General features: G+C 49.6%; 1 protein-coding gene across 2 annotated transcripts in view; it reads right to left on the bottom strand.

Annotated features, from left to right (window-relative positions):
* HMGCLL1 (3-hydroxymethyl-3-methylglutaryl-CoA lyase like 1) overlaps positions 1-21,056 on the bottom strand; it is a 131,033-nt gene that overhangs the window by 20,099 nt on the left and 89,878 nt on the right. Inside the window, exon 10 of one of the 2 annotated variants that reach the window (XM_039532442.1) lies at positions 20,213-20,334. The exons of the other annotated variant lie outside the window; for it this stretch is intronic. Coding sequence (XP_039388376.1) covers positions 20,266-20,334 — 69 coding nt within the window. The 3' untranslated portion in view covers positions 20,213-20,265. Of the gene's footprint in view, positions 1-20,212; positions 20,335-21,056 lie in introns of those variants that run through there. 2 annotated transcript variants of the gene reach the window in all.

The following is a 21,056-nucleotide window of genomic DNA, read 5'->3' as shown; positions in this document are numbered from 1 at the left end:
AGTGCCTGATTTGAATGCTGAGGGGTAAGTGTTGGCCATGGCGGGGCGGGAGGGAGTAGATTGGAATAAGGAGCCCGGGAGAGGGCGCACACAACTGGGAATGGAGGCTGGTGGGGTAACACCAACCAAACATTTCACAGATGGTTACTAACTCTGATTCTCATTTTCTGGGTGCCCAACTTGATATCCTGGGGTTTGATTGCAGAAGTGGTGCTAAGCATTCCCATCTGCAACTGAAGTCAATAGGAGCTATGCTTTGAATATATCAAGTGCTGTTTAATGCTAAGGACTCTGAAAAGCCAGTTCCTAGGTGTCTCAAATTGGCTGTCCAGAATTAGTGGATACTTTGGACTTTAATTTCTCTGTGGCTCAATTCTCCATTGTTAAAATGGAGATTATAATACCCCTTCATCTCAAAGGGGTCTGGTGAAAATAAATTAATTTATATTTGTGTAGCACTCAGATATTATAATGAAAATCCCATGAGGAAATTAATGATTCTGACTTCAGAAAGGGTTTGAATAGTAAATAAGGCATAGGGCTGCACACTGAGGAGAAAACAAAATACTGAATTGCTGCTTGTTAAGTGAGCAACATTCATTCTCGGCAGTGGATGAGGATGGGGTTATGTGGAAAAAAACAGTATGTAATCATATAATTAAGGCTGGGAGTTTGTCACAGGGGTAACAGAAGTCACAGATTCCATGACTTTTCGTGACCTCCATGACTTCTGCAGTGGCTGGTGTGCCTGGCCCCTGGGCCAGTCGCACCAGCTGCTACTGGAGCCATGCCCCCCATCCCCAGCAGCAGCAGAAGTTTGGGTGCAGGAGGGGTGCAGGAGGTTGGGGCATAGGGTGAGGGCTCTGGGCGGTGCTTACGTCAGGAGACTCCCTGAAAGCGGCAACATCTCCCTCCCTTGGCTCTTAGATGGAAGCATGGCCAGGAAGCTCTGCCTGCAGGCACCGCCCCAACAACTCCAATTGGCCGCAGTTCCCGGCCAATAGGTGCTCTGGAGCCTGCGCTCTTGGTGGAGGCAGCATGCATTGCTGCCTGGCCATGCTTCCGCCTAGGAGCTGAAGGAGGGGGATGTCGTCACTTCCGAGGAGGTGTGGAGCCAGGTAGGAAGCCTGCCAACCCTGCCAATCCCCCTTCCCCCAGCATCAGCAGGTGTCCTGGGCTGCGTGCCGCTGCCTACCAACCCCCCAGCACCCGTGAGGGTCCCGAGCCACCCTCTCTACACCAGCGGGGGTCCCAAGTTGCCACTCCGAGCACCCACGGCACCCCCGGGCCATCCCCACCCCCAAAATTTAGTCAGGGGTATATAGTACATGTCATGGACAGGTCACAGGTGTGAATTTTTGTTTACTGCCCATGACCTGTCCATGACTTTTACTAAAAATACCTTTGACACAAGCATCATCACTTTGTAGAAAAACAAAAACGAAGACTGGAACAACTACATGGGTACATGCACTGCTACAGACTAGGGACTGAAAGGCTAGGCAGCAGTTCTGCAGAAAAGGACCTAGGGGTTACAGTGGACAAGAAGCTGGATATGAGTTGACAGTGTGCACTTGTTGCCAAGAAGGCGGGCTGTATAAGTAGGGGCATTGCCAGCAGATCGAGGGACGTGATCATTCCCCTCTATTTGACATTGGTGGGGCCTTATCTGGAGTACTGTGTCCAGTTTTGGGCCCCATACTACAAGAAGGATGTGGAGAAATTGGAAAGAGTCCAGAGGAGGGCAACAAAAATTATTAGGGGGCTGGAGCATATGATTTATGAGGAGAGGCTGAGGGAACTGGGATTGTTTAGTCTGCAGAAGAGAAGAATGAGGTGGGATTTGATAGCTGCTTTCAACTACCTGAAAGGGGGTTCCAAAGAGGATGGAGCTAGACTGTTCTCAGTGGTACCAGATGACAGAACAAGGAGTAATGGTCTCAAGTTGCAGTGGGAGAGATTTACGTTGGATATTAGGAAAAAAACATTTTCATTAGGAGGGTAGTGAAGCACTGGAATGGGTTACCTAGGGAGGTGGTGGAATCTGCTTCCTTAGAAGTTTTTAAGGTCACGCTTGACAAAGCCCTGGCTGGGATGATTTAGTTGGGGATTGGTCCTGCTTTGAGCAGGGTGTTGGACTAGATGACCTCCTGAGGTCCCTTCCAACCCTGATATTCTATGATTCTATGATCTTGCTACTAAGTGTAGCAGGAAAAGCTTTAGCAAAAGTCATATTAGTGCACCTACGACAACTGGTGAATCATGTCTACCCTGAATCACAGTGCAGATTCAGGGCTGGAAGATCAACTGTAGACATGACATTTTCTCTGCATCAACTCCAAGTGCACATGGCAAAACCAACCATTGTAGATTACCTTTGTGGACCTAACCAAAGCATTCGACACAGTCAGCAGAGCAGGTCTATTTGCAATATTAGAAAAGACAGGATTCCCACCGACCCTGTTAACTCTTAAACTTTCATTCCACAACAACATGGGAGAAACTGTCCAGTTTGATGTGTCCACATTGGATAGGGTGACCAGATCACAGGGATGAAATATTGGGACGCAGGGTGGGGGCGGAGCAAAGCAACAAAAAAAAAAACAACGGCAGTGGAGCAAAAAAAACAAGCACAGCACCCCAGCCTCAAGTGCTGCCCTCCCCGCAGAGCCTCCTGCCCCCCAGCCCACCCCTGGCACATGTGGCGCATCCCACCACCGGTGGGGAGCCCCACACCTTTCCCACTTGGCTGCGCTCATAGAATATCAAGGTTGGAAGGAACCTGAGGAGGTCATCTAGTCCAACCCCCCTGCTCAAAGTAGGAACAATCCCCAACTAAATCAGACAGATTTTTGCCCCAGATCCCTAAATGGCCCCTTCAAGGATTGAACTCACAACCCTGGGTTTAGCAGGTCAATGCTCAAACCACGGAGCTATCCCTCCTGCACTGGAGCACAGCCGAGCGGGAGAGGTGTGGGGCTCCCTGGCAGTGACAGGGAAGTTTATCAGTTTGGGGGACCCCAACCGGCTCCTCGCCCCTGTCTGCTGGCCGCCCCTCCTGGGACAAGTCTCGCCCCTGCAGCCTCTCTCTGCCGCATGTCTCTGGCGGCCCACGCCCCCGGGCCGCGCTGCTCACCCGGGCCCTGCCCGCTCCACGCTGCCCCCGGACCCACCGCACTGCCCCGCGGGCTGCAGGGCTGGTGCAGCCTCCGCGCTGCGCTCCCGGCCCCAGCCAGCCATGGCCTGTGTGCCCAGACTGCTGCACAGGGGCATCTCCTCCCCAGGTCTGGCTTGGGATCCAATGGGGCAGTGAGGTGGCAGGGCTGGGGGTGGGGATTTGGGGAGGGATCCAATGGGAGAAGGAAGGGGTGGAGTCGTGGCGGGGAGAGTGAGAGCCCCTCTGGGCTCCGGCTGTGTGCCGGAGCGGAGAGCAAAATTTTTTGTTTGTCCAGTGTCCCAACCAAACATCGGTCAGGACGCGGGACAAACAAGCAAATATTGGGACAGTCCCGATAAAATCGGGACGTCTGGTCACCCTAACATTGGACAGCTCTGAGATGAAAAGAGGAGTGAAGCAAGAATGCGTTCTTGCCCCTACACTCTTTGTAATCTTCTTCTAGGTACTCTTGAACTGTGTGTTTAAGGACATGAAAGCTGAAGTGTATCTCTACACAAGATCAGATGGGAAACTCTTCAACTTGTCCCGACTTAAGTCAAAGACCAAAGTAAAAAAGGTGCTAATCAGGGAACTTCTATTCACTGATGATATTGCCCACATAGCCCACAATGAACATCTACAACAAGAACTCATGGACTGCCTTTCAAGTGGCTGTCAGGCATTTGTTCTCACCAACAGCATCAAGAAAATGGTTGATTTGGACAGGGGATTCCACAGATCCTTCAATTACCTTAAATGCAAACCAGCTAGAAGTAGTCCAAAAGTTCAGCTATTTAGTTCTACAGTGACCACCAACGTCTCACTGGATGAAGAACTAAATGTTCATGTTGGAAAGGCTGCCACTACCTTTAGCAGACTAACTAAAAGAGCAAGGAACAACTCAAAGCTTACTATCAACACCAAAATGCTAGTGTACCAAGCTTGTGTCCTCAGCACTCTCATGTATGGTAAAGAAACATGGCAATTTATGCTCATTGGGAGAAAAGGTTAAACAGTTTCCACCCACATTATTTACGCCGCATACTCCATACCAAAAGGCAAGAAAAAGTCAATACTGCAAAGGTTCTTCAAAGGGAAAATTTACCAAGTGTGACAGCCCTGCTCAAGCAAAGATGACTGCACTCGCTGGGCCATCTGAGTAAGTTGGAAGATGGATGCATACCCAAGGACATGCTATATGGGGAACAAGAACAACAGGATGTTCCAAGCTTCGCTATAAGGACACATGCAAGCGAGATATGAAGGAATTTGGAATTGATCCGGACCAATGGGAAATCTTGGCAAGTGATCGTAACAAGTGGCACCATCGTCTGCATCAGGGTATCAAAGTCCATGACAGAAGCAGGCTCCTACACCTTGAAGAGAAAAGAGCCGTAGGAAGCAAGCAGCTCCCAACCAAGATACATACATTTGCAATAACTGCCAAAGATCATGCAAATCTCCAGTTGGACTATTCAGTCACATGAGACATTGCAAACCATCTACATCACAGGCTGCAACTCCCACCATCTCTTGCATATGAAAGGATGCCAACAAACCCTAGACTAAAACTAAAACTAAATAATTAAAGACTGAATCATAATGAACTCTGCAACCTTAATTCTGGCATTTCCTAACTTTTGAATATTTGACTCTGCAACCTGAATAATATTCTTTTAACTATGTGTGTGCATGTGCATGTGTGTGTAATATATACACAATCTGTAGAAACAATACATTTTTGTTCACTTGATTCAGGAAGTGAGTGAAGCCCAAGATAAAACAAATACATGTATCTTGGTAATACACAGAATATCCCCCACCATCTGCTTCCTGATCAATCTAACCAAGATGCCCTTGATTAAAAATTGTAAAATAAATAGTCCAATTACATGTTCGCAAATCTACCATCAGCCATGTTGTTAATCTCAGTTGAGAAGCCAGTCGAGTACCATTTCACTTCTGCAAGATCAGTTAAGTCTCAATGGCAAAGTGGCATGCAGAAAAGCTGACCCTACCATGTCTTATTCTTTAACCATTCTGTGCATATTGGACTTCAGTTTTTTTAATTTTGGCACTTTCTGTAAATACTCAACAGTTAATTTTTAAATATTTTTGAAGTGATTAAGTTACATTCTGAAAACTTTTCAAATTAATTTGATTCTATAAGCACCCGGACAACTTTTTAAAAAGGCTTTCTACATTTTCAGCATTTGGAAGTAATTAATTTCTAGTCCAAAAAATGAATATCTGTCCCTAAGAGAAAGAACTGGATTACTGCCCAGCCCACTTCAGAACTGGATTATACTGACTCTTAGTCATTTAAATAGTCAAGTTTAACAAGATACAGTTTAAATGATAATAGGAGGTCTCTAAAAAGGCCATTGCTGTGGGCACATGGGATTACAACTACCAAATAGTGACTAGGAAGACAACAGTGGAAGAGAGAAAATTCACACAAGTGCCATGCAAAATAGAGTGGAGGGAATGAATGTATGGGAAAGACATCTGCTTACTATGATTTCCCTACCTCCCTGTGGAGTTGCTGGCATCCTCTCCACTCCACTTACATGTTGATGGAGGCAATATAAAGGCAAAAAGGGATTGGAGGTGGCCAGCAGAAAGGAAGAGGCACAGAATGTGGTATTCTATGGAGCATGTTGCTCTCAAAAAGGCAAAAAACCTGCTGGTAAAACATATATAAATTACTCTAAGGCCCATATGAATCCTAACAGAGAAATCAAAAAGCATTAGATGGAAATGGTGCAATCATTGGCTGCACCAGCAACTTCGCAAGACATGTAACTAATGCTAGAGTGAGGAAAAAGGGATAAGGAGCCAGGAATCTTGAATGTGGACTGACCAAGGTCGACAGGTTTGTCCTCTGATAATCCTATGAGTCCATGGTTTCTGTTCCTTTCACTAGCTAGCTGCCCAGATCTTTATGTCAAAAAAGGATGTAGCAGAAGAGAACCTGCCTGGGAGCTAAGTATCATTTGACGTACATTGTCTCATTCTTTATGTTTTTTTCATGGGAAGGAAGCATGTTAATGGAAGTAGTACAAAATTGCTTAATTACATATTAGTTGAAAAGCCAACTAGATCAGAATGACCTGAGTGATCTAATAACTGGAAACACACTAGAAAGTTATAAATGAAGTTGGAGTATAACATATTATCAGGTTTTAAATGCTGATAAGTGGCTGCTGATCAGACAACTGCACAAAAATACTGGAATTCAGAAAAGAAGACCTTGCAGAATGTGAGACATGCTACTTGATGGCACTTAATGCATGGGAAATTCACAGTAGGGAAAGAGTAGGTATTTAATATGGAAGAAGGGTGGGTACAATAAAAATTTATTCCAGGAGAAAACAATTTAACCAGATATGGAGGAAATGAAGAAAGAAAGAGCCAAATTCATCCTTTGTGTAAATCTGTTGACTTCAGTGAAATTACAGGAGGGAGGTATTTGAACTCTAGCCTTTAAATCCCCTAAACACTACAGATTTGACCTCCCAGTTGCCACTGTAATTCCCCTGGGTGCATTCTGTGTGTGTCTCTCTCTCATATATTAGAATGAGAAATTCTAGAATGAGAAAAACTGTTGAGACAAACAGTTGAGGTTTGAACTTAAGCCAAAGAGAGTTGCAGTTCCGCCTACAGCTCAAAGTAAAGTCTAGTGAGGGGAATTTGAAGATCAGGATAATCCATAATGGCTGCAGAATCCCTTTGTCTGAATAGTACACTGCAACCGATCTAGTCAGCACGTCTGTTGGCTCAGTAACTGCCAGGGCTCCAAACTTCTGAGACACAATCATTAAACTGTGGGTGGTGGTGGAAGAAAAAGGGCTTGTTATTACTTTTTAAGTGCTAACAAGGTGCTGGGCACTGAACCAGAAGCATGTTATTTAGATTGTATGTTCTTTGGGATTGGGGTAGGGGAAGGGGTTACTTCTTGCTATGTGCATGTACAATAGGGCTTCAGTCTCAGTTCAGACCTCTGGAGGCTACTTTAATACAAATAAACAACCTTGCCCTGAAGAGCTCACAATTTAACCTCTCTGAATCTACATAATTAGTTTTAGGGATAAGTTTGTGCTTATAGCAATAAGCAGTGGATGTGTGTATTAGAAGGTTATTGGTATGCTTTGAAGCACAGGGGCCAAAGGCTTTGACCACTTGAGAAGAGCACCAATTGCCTACTAATACATACCTGCAGTGGCTTACTGCTATAATCACAAATTTTATTTAAAAACAAACAAACAAACTGGTGAAAGGCTCTTTCCCTTTCTTTACAGAGTTTTGTGGCAACATATTCTTCCATTTTAAAAAGTAGTTCCTACAAAAAAGAACAAGACACAAATAGCAGGGGAAAGGTTGCAAACATCTCTACTATTGTGAATATACTTATATATTCCATATTTCTCTATCTTTTCCATAATTAAGGCTGTGGCTACACTTAGCACTTCAAAGCGCTGCCACGGTAGCGCTGCCGCGGCAGCACTTTGAAGCGCTAAGTGTAGTCAAAGCGCCAGCGCTGGGAGAGAGCTCTCCCAGCGCTGTCCGTACTCCACCTCCCTGTGGGGAATAACGGACAGCGCTGGGAGCCGCGCTCCCAGTGCTGGGGCTTTGACCACACTGGCGCTTTGCAGCGCCGCAATTTGCAGCGCTGGAGAGGGTGTGTTTTCACGCTAAGTCTGCTTTGCTCATTGCTTTAGTGTGAATTTTTTTCACAAAAGTAGCTGCCTGGTTAGGTATTACTAGGCCTCCTGGTACCAGTGGTTTTCTGGTTTCTGGTTTCCTGCACTCCACCCCCTCTTTTTGGTTTTCTTCACTGGAACCTTATGATCTGGAGCCTTTTCTTCATTTCACAGTTCACCTGCCATTTCTCACCTGTCTTGTCTGTTTTCCTCTCAATTTCCACTTTCACTGGATATAGTCTTACTCTTCTTTGCTTAGTTAACTGCTGGTGTTAAGAAACCTCAAGGATGCTTTCCCTATCTCATGTTACTTATTGATTTCAGCTCAAGTTTCTAAACCAAATAAACTCCTAGCTTCTTATATAATTGCTGCTGCAAAGTAGGAAAAAAAGTTGTTTCCCTCATGTTCTCTGAGAAATGCTGTTATCTTGCTAATTACCTCTTCAGTCTGCTAGCGAAAATGTAAAGGCATAGTCTGTGTTCATAAGCTTTATCTTTTTTAAGCTGATTCTTAAAGGCAATTTCAAATTTAGGCTGGCCTTACAAGGCACCTATGCTAGATCATTTCCTGGAGAAGAAAGCTAAAAACCAGAAAGGTGGGGGTGAGATACAATTTTAAAATGACAAGCATGTTGGACTGAGTGGTCTTTTACTGATCCTAAAATGGCATATGTTCCTATTCTTATGTTTTTGCTCCAAAATTGATTTTATTTGGCATACTGTAGAATATTAACCGTCTATGTAGTGAAGTGTCCAACTCTCTCATTTCTCATTATGATTATTCACAGTTTAATAGCTGAAAAATTGGAAAACTTGCCCTCCATACCAGCATCAATGGTACTGTAAGTCATTTTTTTAAGTAATAAAACCTGGGATCCACAGACGGAGCCCTCCACTACCCTGCTGGTATGTTCTTTTCAGCTTGAAAAAATTCCATTTTACAGCTCCCATTTGTTTCCTGCCATTTAGCCAACTTTCCACTTATTACATGTTTCCACGCCTTAACATTGACTTCCAGTAAAGAACACTGTAAACTGTTTTCTGAAAAATCAAAGCAGACGATGGCCACTACATATCCTTTGTCTGCTTTGGCAGTAACCATCTCAAAGAATTCCAGTGAAATAGTGAAGCATGACCATCCCTTCCTGAATCCCATATTGGCTATTCTTACTCAAGCTGTGCTTTTCCTTTTTAAATAGCAGTTTACTGAACAATGTGGAATTGTGATACTGTCTATTAAAACCTGTCCATCTTCTATACTTATTTTCCCAAAGCAGGTATACTATTGTATTTTTTCAAGCACCCTACAATGTGCTAGATGCTTTACAAAACAAGACACCCTCCCCCCAAAATTGTACAACTTACATTCAACACAACACTGGCGAAGGTCAGAAACAAACAAGAATGTGGAGGGAAAAGGAGGGCAAGAGTGACAATAATTAGGTCACTTGGCATGTTTACACAACTTAATAGTTCTGTTGTTTTTATTGCCCTTCCTCCTCTCATTCTTTCCTCTTTTCATCATAAAATTACATTTATTCAAAAAACACCCCCCCCCCAAGTTTCAGAAAAGTTTTTCCCTATAGTTTCCACATTATGCATTGAAAATAGCCTTTGAATCGGTACCGCACTAATAATAATAATTTGCACATCTACAGCGCTCTCCATCCATAGATTTAATGGCATTTTACAAGGGAAGATGAGTACCAACTCTATTTTACACAGGGGGAAACGGAGAAGTAATTTCCCGATGGCCACACAGCAAGTCAGTGGCAGAGCCAGAAATAGAAGCCAGCTCTTATGACTGCTTGTGCCTCATGCATTGGGCATAATGCCTCCCTTCTGGTGTAAAAACCTATGTATAATATAATGCCAATAGTTTCACTAAACCTACTCTAATTATTTTTGCTTTTTAACATTTAATAATTTTAAAAGATGCCTATGCAAGGTTTCAGGCTGCCTAATCCCAGGATTAAGTTTATCATTCAAACAGGAATATAGGCAGCCACCTACCTATAAAACCTTCTTTCCCCCTACAGCATTGTGAGAAACATTGCCCTCAGCCCTCTCGAGGACTCTCTGATTGCCCGTTTTGGGGAACAGGAACATTTTTCCTTCTGAGCAAGATTGACAACGTTTTTTGGCTTCCTTACAACATCCTGGAGGTCCAGTTTAAGGTTAATAAGGAGTACAGACAGTTTATTAAACCTGTAAATTTAAGTGAGTTTGTAATTTCATTGCAACTTGTGCCTAGTGTCCAGTGCAGATGAGAGGCTTGGGGGGCATCTCCTGGAGGTGAACATGAGAGCTGGTAGATGACTGCTGGGCCCTATCAGCCTGAAGGAAGGAGAGAATTTAAGTCTTTGCAGAATTTCTCCTTCATGTCTACCCTCACCCTCACCCCAACCCCCACCCCTTTCAGATACAGAGGGAAAGGGAGAAGATTAGAGGTGGACTGAATCCCAGGGCTGAAGAAGGCCAAACCTGAATATTGATTATTTGGCATGGAGGCCATTTAACACCATACTGGACCACAAAACCCCCTGATATTTTGTGGGGTTAGCTCTCCATTAACGATAAACATTTTGAATCCACTTCCACTTTTGAATCCATCCCAGTGCCAGTGTTTCATTTTCTTTTATGTTCTGAACAAATAGCTGTTGTGGGATGTCATAATCACACAGGGTGATGCAGTCCCTCAAGCAAATTGGGACAGTCCCATGGATGACTCTGGTAACTGGGACCAAAACTTTTAATTTTACTCTGTATTTTGCATATATAGTGCAGAGGTGGGCAAACTATGGCCGGGAGCCACATCCAGCCATTGGAACCATCCTGCCCGGCTCTTGAGCTCCCGGACAGGGAAGCTAGCTCCCAGCCTCTCCCCTGTTGTCTCCTCTCCCCCGCAGCCATGCTGCTGTGCGGGCAGCGTTCTGGGTGGCGGAGCAGTGCGCTCCTGCGGAGCAGAATAGCAGTGTGTCTAGCTCTGGCCAGGTGCTCGGCTACCTGACTTGCTGCTATGAGTGGTATGATAAGGGGGCCAAGGCTTGGGCCAGGGGGGTTGAATAAGGGGCAGGGAGTCCCGGGGGGCAGTCAGGGGACAGGAAACAGGGGGGGTGGATAGGCATGGGGTCCCGGGGGGCCTGTCAGAGGGTGGGGGTGTGGATAGGGGTTGGGGCAGTCAGAGGACAGGAAGCAGGGGAGGTTGGATAGGTGTTGGGGTCCCGGGAGGCAGTTAGGGGTGGGGGTCCCAGGAAGGGGCAGTTAGGCGACAAGGAGCAGGGGGGGTTGGATGAGTTGGGAGTTCTGAGGGGGGCAGTTAGGGGGCAGGAAGTGGGAGGGGGTGGATAGCGGGTGGGGGTCAGGCTGTTTGGGGAGGCACAGCCTTCCCTACCCGGCCCTCCATACAGTTTTACAACCCCAATGTGGCCCTCGGGGCAAAAAGTTTCCCACCCCTGATTAGGGTTACCATATTTGAACATTCGAAAAAGAGGACACTCTACAGGGGGTGTCGGCCCTGCTCACAGTCAACCCCCTCTCTTCCCACGCTCTGCCACCACTCTACCCCAGGTCCTGCCCCCTCCCTGCTCAGCCCCAACACTGCACCTCTCCTCACCCTCTGGCCCGCCGCTGCCTTGCTGCATCCCTCCTCAGTCCCCCACCCACTGCTTGCCTCCTCCCACCTCCTCACTCCCCTGCCAGAAACCCCCATGCCCGCCCCGAGAACCCCTGCCTGCCGCTGGCTTGCCACTTCTTGCCTCCTCAAACCCGCCCACCCACCCGTCTCCAAGTGCTGCGCCCGCCACAAGTGCGAGCTCTGTGGCTCCCACTGGCTGGAAAAAGTGCCAATGGGAGCTGCCAGAGCCACGGAGCAGGGCTTGCAGGCACCGGCAGCATGCAGAGAGCCCTCTGCTCCCCCTGACCAGACCCTAAGAGCCAGAGGGACCTGCCGGGGGGGCGAGGTGGGGAGTCCTGGCAGTGCTTACCTGGGGCAGCTCCCAGGAACCATCCAGCAGGTCCCTCTGGCTCCTAGGGTCGGGTTGGTTTGGGTTGGGGAGGGGGCGGAGCGGAGGGCTCTCTGCCCACTGCCGGTGCCTGCAAGCCACGTCCCCGCAGTTTTGATTGAACAGGAGGGAGCCAGTGCAGCACACAGAGACCCGCTCCACCTTTGTGCCTAGGGGCAGCCCACACTGCAGGCTCCTGCCAGTGGGCGGGCGCCAGGAGCTGCCCCAGGAAGCGCCGCCAACCCCGGGACTTTGGACTTAGGGTTACCATACGTCCGTATTTTCCCAGACATTTTTAGATGTTTAAAAACAAACTTACCTGGTTTGAAAGATTTCACTTTGGGTCATGAACCCTTTCAAGCAAACATAGACAAAGTTTACAGAGACTATGTAAAGTTTTGCATTGAAATAATGCAAAATTTGTGGTTTGCATTATTTTAATACAAAACCAGGAAAAACCTGCTGGCTTTACCATAAATTGTGTATCTGAAACTGAAACTCAGAGGGGAAAAAAAATCCAGGAAGTGTGAAACTTATGAAAACTAAAACTAAAGAAAGTGTTCACATGAACCTAGGACAACTGCAAGTTTCATAAAGGTCTACTTTAAAAAAAAATATGGCATTTTTTAAAATAGATTTAAGAGGTTAAATTTATGAGCTCACATATGCAATTCATTAAAAACACAAACCATCAATTTACAAATGCAAAATACAAGAAAAGGTAAAGAGAAATTATAGTTGTGAGTCCCACATATATACAGAGAGAGAGAGAGAGAAACTTGGAAGGATTAGATTTTTATTGGTAAATGTCATGAAAGGTCAATTTCACCACACACACACACACACACACACACACACACACAATTTCCATTGATGATGATAAAAAATTTACAGATAGGCAAAGAAAGAATGTTTCTTGAGAACTTAGAGTTTGATTTAAAGTATTTACTTATTTATATTTTACATATTATGTTGAATCTTAACATCTACTGTCATTAAATTGATATTTTCTTAGCCCCCCACTATTTAGCCTCCCTAAATTTCCCACAACTGCAAAAATTTAAATAGATAAAAATAACGATTAAATGCTGAAAAAAGACGGTTACTCACCTGTAGTAACTGGTGTTCTTCGAGATGTGTTGCTCCTATCCATTCCATGTAGGTGTGCGCGCCGCGCGTGCACGGCTCTCCGGAACATTTTTACCCTAGCAACTCCGGCGGGCCGGCTGGCGCCCCCTGGAGTGGCGCCGCCATGGCGCCCCTTATATACCTCAGCCGGCCCGTCCGCTCCTCAGTTCCTTCTTGCCGGCTATTCCGACAGTGGGGAAGGAGGGCGGGTCTGGAATGGATAGGAGCAACACATCTCGAAGAACACCAGTTACTACAGGTGAGTAACCGTCTTTTCTTCTTCGAGTGATTGCTCCTATGCATTCCATGTAGGTGATTCCCAAGCCTTACCTAGGCGGTGGGGTCGGAATGAGACGTGGCGGAGTGTAGCACCGCAGAGCTGAAGGCTGTGTCGTCTCGAGACTGCTGTACCAACGCATAATGGGAAGCGAAGGTGTGGACTGAAGACCAGGTGGCTGCTCTACAAATGTCCTGGATGGGAACATGGGCCAGGAAGGCGGCTGACGAGGCGTGCGCCCTCGTCGAGTGTGCGGTGAGTCGGCACGGGGGGACGCGAGCAAGCTCGTAGCACGCTCTTATGCAGGATGTCACCCAGGATGAAATCCGTTGAGAGGAAACAGGCTCGCCTTTCATGCGCTCCGCAATTGCGACAAAGAGCTGGGAGGAACGCCGGAAGGACTTAGTCCGGTCGATGTAAAAGGCGAGTGCCCTACGGACGTCCAGGGTGTGGAGCTGCTGTTCACGAGGTGAGGCGTGCGGCTTTGGAAAGAAGACTGGGAGGAAGATCTCCTGATTAAGATGAAAGGCCGACACCACCTTTGGGAGGAAGGCCGGATGTGGCCGAAGCTGCACTTTGTCCCCGTGGAAGACGGTATATGGGGGACCTGCTGTCAGGGCGCGGAGTTCGGAGACTCGTCTGGCGGATGTGATTGCCACGAGGAAGGCCGTCTTCCAGGTGAGATGGAGCAGAGAGCACGTGGCCAGGGGCTCGAAGGGTGGGCGCATCAGCTGGGTGAGAACCAGGTTCAGATCCCACGTTGGAGCAGGCGGACGCACTTGAGGGTAGAGACGGTCTAACCCCTTGAGGAAGCGGGCAACCATTGGGTTGGAAAACACGGAGCGGCCATCTACAGCGGGCCGAAAGGCCGACAGTGCCGCCAGGTGTACCCTCAGGGACGAGATCGCAAGACCTTGGCCTTTCAGGTACCAGAGGTAGTCGAGGACCGTCTGGATAGGGGTCGAAAAGGGGTTAAGACCTCGCTGATCGCACCAAAGCGCAAAGCGTTTCCACTTCGCGAGGTAGGTAGAGCGTGTGGAGGGTTTCCTGCTTTCGAGCAGAACTTGCTGCACCGCCGCGGAGCAGCCCCTCTCTGCGTCGGTCAACCACTCAGGAACCAGGCTGTAAGATGCAGCGACTGCAGGTTCGGGTGACAAAGCCTGCCGAGGTCCTGAGAGATGAGGTCCGGCCATAACGGTAGGGGAATAGGATCCCAAATCGAGAGCTCGAGGAGCAGGGTATACCAGTGCTGCCTCGGCCAGGCCGGAGCGACGAGTATGACGCGGGCCTTGTCCCTCCGCAGCTTGAGCAGTACTCGGTGGACGAGCGGGAACGGAGGGAACGCGTATAGGAGGGGACCCGTCCATGGCATGAGGAACGCATCGGAGATGGAGTCCGGAGCCCGACCCTGGTACGAACAGAACCTGCGGCACTTTCTGTTGGTCCTGGAGGCAAACAGGTCTATTTGGGGAATTCCCCACCTCCGGAAGATGGTGTGAGCCACATCGGGGCGAAGGGACCACTCGTGGGAGGCGAAGGACCTGCTCAGACGGTCGGCCAGCATGTTCTGCACTCCTGGTAGAAAGAACGCTTCAAGGCGAATCGAGTGGGTCACGCACAGGTCCCATAGGAGCATCGCCTCCTTGCACAGCGGGGAGGATCGGGCCCCGCCCTGTTTGTTCAGATAGAACATGGCCGCCGTGTTGTCCGTGTATACCGCCACGCAGCGGTCCCAGAGGTGTGCAAGAAAGGCGAGACAAGCCAAGCGGATCGCTCTCAACTCCCGTACGTTGATGTGGAGGGAGAGCTCCCGGGCCGACCAGAGACCCTGAGTGTGCAGGTCTCCCATGTGAGCCCCCCATCCAAGCGCCGAAGCGTCTGTGGTCAGGGTGACCGACGGGCGAGGGGGGCGGAACGGAACCCCTGCGCAGACCACCTCCGGATGCAGCCACCAGGTGAGCGTCTGGAGAGTGGGGTCCGAGACCGTGACCACCATATCTATAGGGTCGCGATGGGGGCTGTACACCGACGTCAGCCACATCTGGAACGGACGAAGCCTCAGCCTCGCATTCGCGGTCACAAAGGTGCACACGGCCATGTGCCCCAGCAGGCAGAGGCAGGACCGTACCGTCGTGGAAGGGAAGGCCTGCAGGGCCCGAATGAGCGAGACCATCGTCTCGTGTCGAGAACGAGGGAGGCAGGCCCTGGCGAGGTTGGAGTCGAGGACCGCGCCTATGAACTCCAAGCGCTGTGCCAGAAGTAACTGGGACTTCTCGGCGTTGACGAGGAGGCTGAGAGACCGGAACAGGTGCAGTATCTCTGACACCTGAGCTGTCACCAGCTCTTGAGAGCGACCACGGATCAGCCAGTCGTCGAGATATGGGTATACGTGGATTCTGCGACGACGGAGAGCTGCGGCCACGACCGCCATGCACTTGGTGAACACCCTCGGGGCAGTGGAGAGGCCGAAGGGTAACACCGCAAACTGGTAGTGGGTCTCGTTGACCATGAAGCGCAGGAAGCGTCTGTGTGTGGGGGGGGGGTAAATTGCCACATGAAAGTAAGCATCCTTCATGTCGAGGGCGGCAAACCAGTCTCCCGGATCCAAGGAAGGGATAATGGTCCCCAAGGTTACCATCCGAAACTGGAGCTTGCAGAGGTATTTGTTCAGCTCCCGGAGGTCTAAGATGGGACGAAGTCCTCCTTTCACCTTGGGGATGAGGAAATATCTGGAGTAGAATCCCCTGCCCCGCCTGCAGGGAGGCACCTCCTCGATGGCACCCACGCTCAACAGAGACTGGACCTCCTGTATGAGGACTTGCTCGTGAGAGGGGTCCCTGAAGAGGGACGGGGAAGGTGGGTGGGAGGGGGGGCGAAATAAACTGTAGGCGGTAGCCATGCTGGATGGTGCTGAGGACCCAGCTGTCCGATGTTATAGCAGACCATGCCGGAAGGAAGCGGGAAAGGCGACTGGAAAACAAAAGGGATGGATCCTGGGGGGAGAGTGGTGGGCCGTCCTCGGGCGTCCCGTCAAAAGGCCGGCTTCTGAGCCTGCGGGGCCTTGGACGAGCTCTGAGCCTGGTTGCGCCGTCCCCCCGACGGTCTACGGCGGAAGGGGGCCGTTCGGCGATTGTTAAACGGCCGAGCCCTGGCCTGGTTGAAGGGTCGGTAGGGCTGCTGACGGAATGAACGCCTCTGCGTGGCCGGCGTGTGCATGCCCAGCGTCCGTATCGCAACCCTCCCGTCCTTTAGGGTCTGAATTCTGGCATCCGTTTTCTCAGAAAACAGTCCCTGCATGTCAAACGGGAGGTCCTGGAGGGTGTACTGGACCTCAGGTGGGAGGGTGGAAGACTGCAGCCACGCAATGCGGCGCATCGTCACCCCGGATGCCACCGTTCTAGCCCCTGAGTCCGCTGCGTCCACGGCCGCTTTAATCAGGGTTCTGGAGGTTAACTTGCCCTCTTCCAGCAGCGCCGAGAATTCGGGGCGGGAGTCCTGAGGGGTCAGCTCCTTGAATTTAGCGAGGCACCCCAAGATATTAAATGCATATCTGGACAATAGGGCCATCTGGTTGGCGATGCGGAGTTGGAGGCCTCCCGCCGAATAAATCTTACGCCCTAATAAGTCCATGCGCCGGGCCTCTTTGGACTTCGGCGCAGTGGCAGGTTGTCCATGACGCTCGCGGTCATTGACTGACTGGACCACCAGCGAGTCCGGGGTGGGGTGTATATACAGGTATTCGTACCCCTGGGGCGGGACGGAATATTTCCTTTCCACGCCGCGCGCCGTGGGGGCAACGGAGGAAGGCGACTGCCAGATAGTGGCATTGTTCTTTTGGATGGTGCGGATAAACGGGAGCGCCACTCTGACGGGGGCCTCATCTCCCACAACATCCGTAATAGGGTCCTCGACCTCTTGGACCTCCTCGATGGGCAAATTGATGGCTTTTGCCACCCTTCTGAGAAGGTCCTGGTGTGCCCTGAGGTCAATAGGCGGGGGCCCTGATGGCGCCGCCCCTGCTACCGCCTCATCGGGAGAGGAGGACGAGGAGTGACCCGGCAGCACCTCTTCCTGTTGGTGCTCCACCGCCTGGCGATCTGGTGGCAGTGAGTCCTGCCCTAAAGATGGGCCGTGGGCGTCGGCTTGCGTCGGTGGAGACGGGGGGGCTCTACTGACGGTGGCCACCGGCACCGATGGTGCCGAGCCCGGCTGCCTGGGTGGCAGGGGAGGCCCCTGCTCATATTGCGCCCAGGGTACCCAATGTCCCCAATACTGGGGTCCATGATCCGGTGGAATCGACCCGGCTCTGAAGTCCACCGCACTGCCCTGAGGGGAGGCAACGGAGGGTTCCCTTGAAGGCCAGGGTGGAGCCGTGGCGGTGCCTGGGCGGGCATCCAGCGCCGGCGTGAGACGAGCCTCCAGTGCCGAAGGTCGGTGCCGGCCGTCTCGGGAGGCCAGTGGCGAGCGGGACCTTCGCTCCGCATGGTGCTGGGAGTTAGACTGACGGTGCCGGGAGCTAGATCTCCGGTGCCGGGAAGGGGAGCGACGGCGCCGGGAGCTCGACCGGCGGCGCCGGGAGCTCGACCGGCGGCGCCGGGAACCGGACCTTGATCGTGATCTGCGGTGCCTTGAACGGCTGCGCGAGTCCCGATGTCCGCGGTGCCTGGACGCGGACCTGCTGCGGTGCCGGTGACTTCTCGACCGGGACCTGGAGCGCCGCCGGGAGTACGACCGGCCCCGCGATGGAGAGCGGTGCCGGGACTGCGACCGGTGCTGAGACGCTGAGTGGCGTCGCGATGTTGATCTCCGGCGAGATGGGGAGCGGTGCGGCGGTGACCGTCTCCGCGAGAGGGACCGGGATCGAGTCCGGATTCTGGAGCCGCGGTCGCCTCGGTCGCCCGGGGATGAAGGGCGCATCATCGCTGGCTTGCCGAGGGACTTAAGTGTCCGCACCGGTGGTGCCGGCGGCTGATAGGACGGGGCCGTCGCCTCGATTAGCTCCCTCGCCGTCGCGAACGCCTCCGGCGTCGACGGGATCCTCAGCTCCTCCTCAGTGGGCACCGGGGAGCTGGGCAGAGCCGGACTCGACGGGCCTTGCGGCGCCGGAGTCAACGGCCCGGTGCACTTTGCGTGCACTGCCTCAGCCTGCACCGTTTTCGTCGGAGGTGGCTGGGCTAACGGCTTCCGCTGCTGTTTCGCGGTGGCCGTCTTCGGCACCTTATGCTTTCTCCCCAGGGAGAGGGAGCGGTGCCGGGTCTTCGGTGGCTCGGTACCGGAGTGGCTCGGTGCTGCCGGAGCGCTGCTCGTCGAGGTAGTTTTCGGTGCCGCTGGAGCTGGCGCCGGAGGTTGGAGCGCAGACTCCATCAGCAAGTGCTTCAGCCGAGAGTCCCGCTCTTTCCTCGTACGAGGCTTAAAGGCTACACAAATAGGGCACTTATCTGGCCGATGTGACTCTCCGAGGCAGCGGAGACAAGAGTCGTGCGGGTCGCTAACCGGCATGGGCCGCTGGCAAGCCGCGCAGGGCTTGAAACCCGGTGCTCCGGGCATAAGCCCGCACCGGGGCGGAAGAAGAGGGGTGAACCCTCTAATTCCTTAACTACTAACTCTATAACTATATATATATACAACTATAACAAGAACTTAACTAACTACTAACACTATATACACTAGAACTATGGAGAAACACTAGGGTTGTGGAGGTAAGGGAGCACTCCACTGTTCCAACTGGCCGTCACGGGCGGGAAGAAGGAACTGAGGAGCGGACGGGCCAGCTGAGGTATATAAGGGTCGCCGTGGCGGCGCCACTCCAGGGGGCGCCAGCCGGCCCGCCGGAGTTGCTAGGGTAAAAATGTTCCGGAGAGCCGTGCACGCGCGGCGCGCACACACCTACATGGAATGGATAGGAGCAATCACTCGAAGAAGAACCCATAATTTTGCACAATTGTGAATATTTTTAAAAAATCAATAGATAATAAATGCTTAAAATAAACATTGAAATTGTCCATCAATTATAAAAAAGTAACAATTGAATTTGGCCAATCCTACATATTACAGTTAGTGGGGAGGAGTAGAGGTGGATGGGCTAAAGCCCCACTAACAGTAATCATGCATTCAGATCTACTAGCATGGCTCATGCAGCTTTGTACACAACCATGTGCAGGGATACAAGTCTGCAGATTCCAGTGCAGGATACCAGCCTTGCACAAGTGGGTTTTCTAATCTATATTTCCTTGTAAAAAAACTATCTTCCCTTTGTTCCACATTCCATCAAAATTCAACGGTTTTAGGTCTACCTCTTTTTTGTTGTTTTGGCTGCTTCTTTCACTCATCTTCAGCAGAGGCACACATTTATCAATGTTAGTTATTTGAAAATGAGTGACTACAGTTTTATTTTTAAACATACTCAAACTGGTGTTAACAAGATTAACTCATGCAGCCATTCATTATTGACCCAAGTGTGAATTTACAGGACCAAATCCCTATTTAGTTCAAATTATTAATGCATAAATCACGCATTTAGTATTTCCCCACACTCAACATATTCATTTCCAATATGCTGAAAAATGTTTACTTATTTACCCTTAAGTGTATTTAAGTGTTTACAGTACTATGCTATGTGTATAAAAACACACTCCCTGTCTTAGTGTTCTCCAAATCCTATGCAAGTCAATTTCAAGGTAACTAAAATCACCAGCAATCAGTGTTCTAACATTACTGGACCTCTCCTACACAGAAGTTTCCTGATTTTTTTATTCTCCCTTAGAGGTTGATAGTTTCCTATAAATATGTTTCACTGTTTCTTTCAGCTAAATTTTCTCTTTGTCACATTATCCAGCCTACATATGTAATTTTACTCAAAAATATTGTATTTGCCTAACAAAGTAGCCATACCTCATACAGTCTTGCTGAGTTTGTCACTTCTATACATTCTATATTCTGATATTTTAGTTTCCGCCTTCAGCCAAGTTTCAGCTGGTCAGTCAACAGTCAGTCTATTTAAAATCTTTTATTTATTCTTTTGAAATATTGCTTCATATGTCCTTTACATTTGTACAGAAAAATCTCCTAAAAAAAGAAATATCATTTTTCTAGTCAATGCTTTTCATTTTTATTATTCCCCTCAACAACTTAAAAAAATACTTACCATTTAAAGGTTGGCTAATTTCTGTCATTATCACTACCTACCCTTTTGTTAAAATAACACACATAAAACCCACTACTTAAATAGCAAAGCTACTTCCCCACTAATTTCTTATGCACATTCATTCTGTCAGTCCTATAGTCCTAACCCCAACCAAAAGAAAATGTCCTGGAATTGTATAAACGTGCATGACACAATGCGATCAGTACAAAAAATTACTTCTGAAATCACCAACACCTCTTCCTGCCCCACGTATGAGGTACCCCAAGAGATATCACATCCAAGCACTGACTAAATTAGTGTAGAGTGATCTGTGGCTTTCCTGCTGTCATTTATTGGTTTTTAGGAAATTCAATAGCTCTTAGTCTGGGGTTTTAGTCTGCAGTAGCTCAGGAGGAGTGGAATTTGCTGCTCAACAGTTTTTTTTCTAATTAATTTCATTACATAATACTACACCCACACTGTACTTCACAGAGAGGCCAATATGTCACACAGGCCCAGATCCAGGTCTCCACTCCCCTGTGGGCACATCTGGTCTGAAAGGCAGCAGAACAGATTCAAGTGAAGAGAGAAGGCACAGGGAATCACAACCCATGGAGAACCTGGACAGTGGGCCACACCACAGAACTGAGCTACCATGGTGTAC

The sequence above is a fragment of the Mauremys reevesii genome, linkage group 3, assembly GCF_016161935.1.
Source record: "Mauremys reevesii isolate NIE-2019 linkage group 3, ASM1616193v1, whole genome shotgun sequence".
NCBI lineage: Eukaryota > Metazoa > Chordata > Testudines > Geoemydidae > Mauremys > Mauremys reevesii.
Note: the sequence above shows the minus strand (reverse complement) of the source record. Positions and strands in the feature narration are given on the sequence as shown.